At 34.4% G+C, this 8,730-nt stretch overlaps 1 protein-coding gene across 1 annotated transcript; it reads right to left on the reverse strand.

Moving 5' to 3' along the window:
• Positions 1-2,634: 2,634 nt before the first annotated feature.
• LOC133526695 (uncharacterized) lies at positions 2,635-4,806 on the reverse strand. The gene has a single exon (XM_061863407.1). The coding sequence runs from the start codon at positions 4,742-4,744 to the stop codon at positions 3,704-3,706; it is 1,041 nt and encodes a 346-aa protein (XP_061719391.1). The 5' UTR covers positions 4,745-4,806; the 3' UTR covers positions 2,635-3,703.
• Positions 4,807-8,730: the final 3,924 nt, after the last annotated feature.

An 8,730-nucleotide genomic window follows, 5' to 3' on the forward strand; every position in this document is an offset into this window, starting at 1 on the left:
TGCCTCGCTACTGCAGTGCTTCGGGCATGTTTGCGGAGGCCCGCACGTCATACTTTCATGCCACCATGCGATTGAGCGCCGCGTCCTTGGTGCAGCGGGTGAGGTGCAGCTTCAACACCGTCCTGGCGATGATCGCGGACAGGTTGGACTGTCCCTAGGGTAACGGCGGCTATTAAGGCGGGTATCAAAATCGACGTCTAACACCGCGGTGTTTACAAATACGCATTTGCAAGCAAACAGATCTATTCTCTAAGAAATAAAGCATACACAAAACACGCTCATTCATTGGTCTATCGTGCCCATTAGTGTGCATTTGTGTGAGTGTAACAAAAAACTCGCGATTCGTCAGTTTGTGCGACGGCGGCGCAAGAACCGGTTGTTAAATACAGACGCGTGACTCCACAGGTAAGTGCACTCCAATCTTACTTAGTGTTTTACGTAATAGTTATGGCAAATAAACTAGTGCAATGCCTTTTAAGAGGTTGTGTATTGTTTTCTACACGATTTTGAATTACTTTTAACTTAGTTTTTGACCGGGAAATACGTTTAAAATTGAAAATAAAATACAGCGGTGATAGGCGCCAATTACTTCTGTGGTAAGTAATTCCGTGGTATGCCACGTTAATAGAAAAAGTGGTAGTTTTGTTATTTACTCTTTAGTTTTGGTACAAATTATCAATTTTATAATTTCTTTTATTTATTCCAATCTTGATCTATTCACGCTATTAAAGAGCTATTTCCGTGGTATGGAAAGTATTCAACTAACCCTTAATTTTTAACAAAAACTTCAGCACCGATTTCCTTGTTTCTATGGGAACCCTTAATCTGTCAACTTTTTTTTATTTTGAGTTAAAACCTAAAATTTACTTGCCAGTTATGTGATTTTGTCTTTACAAGAAGCTTGTAATATACGTGTTTGATTTGATTTGAAAAAACATCTGTGTTTTATTCTTTTTATGGGTCGGAATTAGGTTTAATTAAACTCCAAATTAAGCCTATTACCGATGGTATGATCAGATTACCCTCAGTAATAGAATGTATAGAAATCTATTACCGACCCAGAGAAATATCGAATGGGTCGGTAATAGGCTCTTAAACAGTTATCTATTACCGAGTGACTATTTGGTATTGTATTGAAATATCGCATTTAGGGTACCGCAAGTACAGATTTCGTTGATAAAATTTAGACTTCAGTTATCATTATCAGATTTAAATTCTTCTGTTTTCTGATTCAGTTATTACTCTGACAGACAAGGAAGGGTACCCAACTGCCGGACAATTCCGATTAGATTTTTTTTGTATAATTTTATTTATACAGTAGTCCAAAATCTCAGACATGATTTTTTTTAGCTATAAAAATCAGCAATAAGAAAAGTACTGTGATTTGTTAGTTATAAACGGGTAAATTATAACACATAATATGTGAGAGACTTTATTTAACTTAATTACCTTATCAAAAATATTAGAATTAAAAATTTTCATGTTTTTATATATAGTCGAAATTTTATAATGTGGACGTTTACCATTTCACTGTGGTAAACTTTCACTCAGGTGGTAAACGTCCAGCTTATAAAATTTCGACTATAATTTACGCTGTGCCTTATGTTGAAAATGTTACTTACTTGTTTTTTTTGTGCAGCTAATTATGTCAGTAAGACAAACTCTTATCAATCTTTATAGCATTTAAAAATTACTTTATTTAATAACAGGCAGGCCTATTTGTCATATACGTCCTTAGTAAAACTTTACTAACAATAATTTTTGTTGTTTTACATGTAAAAAATTCAACTTATAACTTGTTATACAGGTACTCGTGGGTACTTGGTAAGTTAACTATTTAATAGTATTTGATTGTGCCAAAGTGTAATTATAATCTCTTCGAATATATCTCTTATTTTTAAACATACTCCTATAGTTTTATTTTTTATTTTTGTGTCATTATTAAACTTAATGACACAAAAATAATATACAGAACCCATGTCGTTATTATTGTTTTAACCCTCGGTATTAGGTTTCGAATTTTGAGTTTGGTTTCTGTTAACGAGTGCAGAAAAATCATGCCAATTGTACCCTCGGTAATGAAAGCTCAATTCGCGATAATAGAATCACAGCCTGTCCCTTGCCACTGTAATAGAAGATTTGGTCATTTTGGCTTCAAAAAATATTTTAATACATATAATAACCCAAAATGAATCCAAAAACGTATGAAACGGAAAGTTCATTAAATGCTCTGATGAAAAAAAAAATCCTGGCTGTTAGACAGCATTGATACCCTTAATTTTTGGATCTCTTTTGAAAAGTTCTTTAACTACCACGGTAATAGGTGCCTTTACCCTATATCATGCACTGCTGCGACAGACATGTAAAAACTGGCGTAGGCTAGTTTAGTATGTAAATATTATTAGTAAGTTATTTAGATATAAGTTTTGTTTACTATTGTGATTTTTATTTATTCTATTGTATATTATGTTGTAATTGTATGATGATTATCGATTTATCTCCTGTATGAGCAACTAATGCTTGAAATAAATGCATTTCATTTCATTATACAATCTGGTTTTTACTGATTCTCCATACAAACTTTAACCTCCTTTTCCCCCCTAATACCCTTCTCAGCGGTTCCGAGTTCAGCGGTTATTGTTGAAAATAATAAGAAGTTGTATTGAAAAAAGGCAGGGTTAAATTCGCCAAAACAATAACACGTTATTATGAACATAAGAGCAGAAAACACAAGAGTACATTTCCTACTAAACAAAAACTGACATGTTTCTTATGTAAAAAGCATAAAGGAAACAAGTAGTTACGATACTAAAGAATGAATTTATTTCTTAATATCACGTAATCAATACGAAATTCAGACCGAACACGATTACCTTTTCCACATTATCTCTAACAAAAAGGCAGTCACAGACAAGACGCACCCGAAAGCCCAAAAGTAAAACAATCCGCCAACTTGCGAAAGAGTAATGGCGCATCCCGAAACACAACTATAGCTATTACTGAGCGCTACTTGATTTGCACTGTTAGCCTTCGCCACCACGGTTATGCCAATAGCTTGGCTAAAAAGATGATTACAAATGCCAGCTTCAAATAATCTCTCCAGAACTTTTTGGAACCCCGTCACAATGAAACTGTCTTTCTTGACCAACATTTCATGATATATAGTAACTATCCTGTTTGTCGCTCTTAGCACCTTAGCTTCATCCTTAACAGCCGTAGACGCTTGCACGGGGTAAAAATATTCGTCCAATATCGCTGTCATACCATCACTTTCAAGCACCTTGACGCAGCAATCAAAAAAATCACCGCAATCCTTCGACGTGTTAGCAAACGCCAAATATTTACTTTCCTGTATAAAGTTCTTGTTTTTCGGATTCAAATATGGAATACGACCAGAGTTTATAACATCCTCATTGGTTTTAAAAGAAATCGAAGGCCCATCAATCGTCAAGAAACTAACCAATTGAATGTTCATATAAGATGCCATAAAAATACATAGTATCAAATAGAATACATCTAACATCTTATGTTTCAAAGACTTAGGCTCTGGCAAAGACGATGTCCCCACAAGCGCACCCCAGCTGTATAATATGATGTCTCTAAAAAAGCATTTTTCATTGTCGTATTTGCGAAAAAAATAAGATGTAATTGAATATAATAAATAGAAGATATAAAAAAAGTATACTTCGTTCAATTTGTGTACTTAATTGACCCAAGAACGGCCAGGCCTATGGGCGGCATAGATCCAAATCACAGCTTGCATTGTATAGATTCCAGAGTACGACACGCGATCGCCATAGATCCTGTACAGCCCACCAGCTGACACGTCCACGCTCCCATTAAAAATAAATTCTGTATACTCAGTATTAGTGTATGGATTCTGCTGTTCTCTGCGTAAATAATGCCAAATTATTGACGCGTTGAAATAATTTGCGATTATTTTAATGATTTCCACGTCTGAGCCCTCAATTTCAGGGATCAAGTCGTAATTTTTCAATTCATGCTCATTTGGAATCTTTGAAAATGGAAACATTGTAGCCATGCCCACTCTGAGCGAACAATTTCTGAAATTCGCTTTAATTAATTCAGGGAAAATAACTTCCTTGTCTAAGGTACCGTTAAGACAGATGTTTATTATATTTGGTTCAAATTTCTCCATTAGTTGACAGGTTTTATCATTCATCGTCTTTGGGAAAGTAATTACATAATGTTTTTCATCTTTCGGATCCGGTATGATAAAAGTTATATCACGATCAATATATCGTTGTACAAAAGCTTGTAATTTCAAATCTTCTGTTATATCAGAAATTATTACAAGGTATTTAACTCTTTTATCCGTAGGTTCTATTTCGAAGTCAAAAAGCGCTTCACTATTTTCAAAATTTACAATAACAATAACGTTGCCGTCGTAAACGTCAAGTGTTTGGTTCACATCGTGATTGTCTTTATCCTGTATTGTAATAGGAATGTCTCTTTTGGCAAAAGTCTCGATAATTTTACTATAAAATATATCATCTTTATCATCAGTATCTGATTCAAGAATCAGTATAGTTGGTGAAAAGATAATAGTTATTTGAGTAAGGTCTACAACGCACTCTATCAGCGATTCATCATTGAGGGGGCTTTTTTCAACTTCTTCGAATTTAATAATTTTATCAATATTTTTTTCAGTTGCATTTCCGTTGTGTAATATGAGTAATATCCAAGTAAGGAGCACCAAAGTACTAAATACCCACGTAAACATGTCTCTCGAAGTAAAGCGAAGCAGTTTATGTGATAACCGTTTCAAAACGTCTCTAGTATCCTTTCTCTAATCGCCGTGGAAATGCTTACACGACGTCATTTATATTTAAGGGGTAACCGTGCGGGGGTGAAACATTATAACGGAATTTTATTAAATACGAGTAAGTTGCTGTTTAATTTTATTTGAGTCTAGTGTGATAAGTTAATAAGCACTGAATGTTTCTTATATATCACAGTGTGTTACATTGTACGTTATAGACCTAAACATCCCCGTAATATAAATACGAACTATATATGAACTTATTTTTTTTTTTTTTTTTTTTTTTTTTTATTTAGAACACATACAGTCACATATACAAATGAATTTGAAGTACAATGTAGAGTACTTAACATACTTAAGAATCATAGACCTGGAGGTTCCCCAAGTAGCATTTTACTCCATTTAAGAGTACACATTTAGTTCCCAGGTGTACTTGAAGCATTATTACAGTTCACTCGTGATGTATAAGCTGCATTATTGCGATTAATAACACCTATACCTGTCTAAGGGACTTATAGGAGGGTAGAGTTATACTTTTATACGACTGTTGGTGTTATAATACTCTAACAACTATCCTTTAGTCAGCCGTCTGACTAAGAGCATTATAGGAGGGTAGAGATACGGCAACCGCTGTTTAACAGCCTACTTGTACGATGTTGTAGAGCTAGCATTTTAATAGAACACACATGGTCATTTATAAAGCCAAAAGCTGTTATGTTTACTTGTTTGAGACTGTTATACAGCTAGTAGCTGTAGTAGGACTTGTTTGTGATCATTAAAATAACCTTTTTTTACTAGCTGTACAGAAGTGTTTAAATGGTTCGCATGTGCACTGTAGGCTGTTAAAAGGATTATATGTGTTGTCCATTAACATCAATAGCAGTTTATTTGTCCACAAGTACTACTCTAATTTGCTGTAAGCTGAAAATGAATGTGAATGTGATATTCTATTACACTTATCCCACAAGCTGTGTGTTTATATTACGTCGCGTGCAAAAATTTCTGAAAATGAATAACAAACCTTGGAAAATAAGAGCGAGAACCGGTGGAAGAAGAAAGGATCTCTAAAATTTCAGTATATTGAAAGAATTATACGATGATACACAATTGACCTAAACTACATCTTAAAGCTGTACATTAGTTCACATTAGAATAAATTTATAGACATTGGCTCTGTAGTGGTACAAATGTGGGACTTTATATAGGTAACAGCATTCTAACAGAACACATGTGAACCTATTATACGCTCACCGCATTAAATTGGAGTTATATCAGTTCACATAACCGTATTTCATTTCCACCATTTTGTTCTGCGTAACCTAAAATATTTACCAAATAAATCTCCAAAATTATCATGCAGATTTATCACAAAATACGCAGATAGAGCGATTGAGTTTTGGTTTCATGCTATAATTAATTACCGTAGTATAATTATAATGCCAATATAATGTCAAAAACTGAAAATTGTTGATTTCCTCTCAGCCAGTTTTAAATATTTTAAAATGAATATCGCGTTTTTACAGAGGCGCGTGAATATTTTAGCTGTAAATATGTATACATTTCACGATAAACTTGCATTCCCATAGCATTTAACATTATTAAGAATTTAAAACAGGTACTTTACCGCTTGTTATCATAAAATTTATCCAAAGGATATCCGCCGGTGTTTCTGATGGCACACAAAAAACCAAACTTAATGAGGAATAAATAAAATAAAGAAATATAATGGACCCACGTGAATTTTAGGTAGCACTGGAGTACTTTTGTCGGATTTTATAACTGTGATAGCTGTGTATTTAGCCACTTGTTACTCTTTATTACACTCATGTACGTTGTATGGTTCACACTGCGTCCCATATAGTGCCATTAGTCAGCCTTAAGTCCGATGTTACTACTTAAACTGCTATTATAATGCTATTATACTGCTAATGTACAGCCATAGTGAACTTAAGGCTGTCTAATTTGTGCCCAAACTGGTTCTATAAGAGCATTATAGCAAGCTATACAGCTCTTATACAGCTGACTTACACAGCTTGTGGAGTACATGTGAACGACTAGACATCTCATATAGAACCCTGAATGCTACTTGGGTCATTATTAAGTACATAATGTTAACATACATACTAACAGCATAAAGAAAATGAAATCATGAGCCATACTTACTTAAAATCTATTAACTAGTCTTCAGAGGAGAAAAAAAAATAAATAAAAATACAATAAGTAGTAATACAGTAAGCAGGTTTGACATTACCGTCTGTTTCATTAATTATCGGATATGTTGTATTTTTTTTTTTTTTTTACTAATATCTGGTAGGTATTAGGACAACCGGAAAGTTACATTTATACATTGTGTACATTGTATTATATTTAATTATATGAAATAGGTACTTGAACTAAAACAATTTACGTTTAAGTATCATTTTGAGACTAGACAATGAAGTGTGAAAAGGATCAATATCAAGTAGGTACTTATTATAATAACTAGGGACTCGTCTGAAAAAAGTGTGCCGAGAGTAATTCTTGCGGGCAAAGCTGATATAAAATAGAGATCTAGGACGTAGGGGGTGGTGCGGACAACTGAAAGTGACTAATTCTAAAAGATTCGGACATTTAATCGCTCCTTTAAGAATTTTAAACAAGAACATTATATCTAAATAGTGTCTTCGGTTATCAAGGGAAGGAACACAAAAATGCTTCGCTGCTAACGAAGTACGTTCAAAATAATTACCCGTTCTGTAACAGAGTGATTTTAGAAAAATATTTTGGATCCTTTCCAGACGATCAATATGGACTTGGTACTGAGGCGTCCAAACAACAGAACCAAATTCAAGTATACTCCTAACAAAGGAATAGAATAATAGTTTATAGGTATTGGGGCGCCTGAAGGGCTGTCCGATCCTGAGAATCATCCCCAACTTCTTATAAGCTCGCTTACATATATTATCAATATGTAAATTAAAATTTAATTCTGAGTCTAAAGTAACACCTAAGTCTCTAACGGAAGATACCCGGGCTATATTTTTTCCAGCTAAGGTGTAATTGAAAACTAACGGATTATTTTTACGATTAAAGCTGATTACGAGACATTTATCAGTATTTAACAAAAGATGATTATCTGAACAGTAGAGGAAAAAGTTATCTAAATCATGCTGTAATGCATGGCAATCTGCTTCTGAGGACACAGCTTTGTATATTTTTGTGTCATCTGCATAGACGAGGTGCTCAGAGTTCCTGAAACAGTTTGCCATGTCATTGACATATAAAATAAACAGTAAGGGACCAAGATGTGATCCTTGGGGTACTCCGGAAGGTATAGGAAGAAAGCAAGAAGTATAACCCTTCAAGGCAACCGCCTGACTGCGATTGGACAGGTAAGACTTTATCCATCTAAGAAGGTCGCCGTGTATACCGAGCTCAAAGAGTTTCTTGATTAAGTTATTGTGGTTAATTTTGTCAAAACATTTCGAAAAGTCAGTATACACGACGTCCACCTGACAGCCAGAAGATATCCCATTGATAATAAAATCGGTAAAGGTCAGGAGATTTGTATCAACGCTACGACCTTGACAAAAACCATGTTGGTTAGGCGCAATGTGCTGAGAGAAGGCAGAAGTAATTTTGTTGTAAACGATTTTTTCAAAGATTTTCGCAAAAATGTTTAATTTACTAATGGGCCTGTAATTAGTTACCAGGTGCGCATCGCCACTTTTGTAAATTGGTGTTATCAAGGCTTTTTTCCAAGAGGAGGGAAAGTGACCATGAGCTAAGGACTTAATAAAAATTTGAGCTAAAGGCACTGCCAATTCACAGGCGCACATTTTAATGAAAAGGGGGTGAATCAAATCAGCACCACTACCCTTCTTAATGTCTACTCTTTCTAAAAACTTAAAGACGCAATCCTCGGAGATTTCAACGGAATTAAGATCAATCAGGGAGTTATTAGCTAC

Source organism: Cydia pomonella, chromosome 16 (genome assembly GCF_033807575.1).
Source record: "Cydia pomonella isolate Wapato2018A chromosome 16, ilCydPomo1, whole genome shotgun sequence".
Classification (NCBI taxonomy): domain Eukaryota; kingdom Metazoa; phylum Arthropoda; class Insecta; order Lepidoptera; family Tortricidae; genus Cydia; species Cydia pomonella.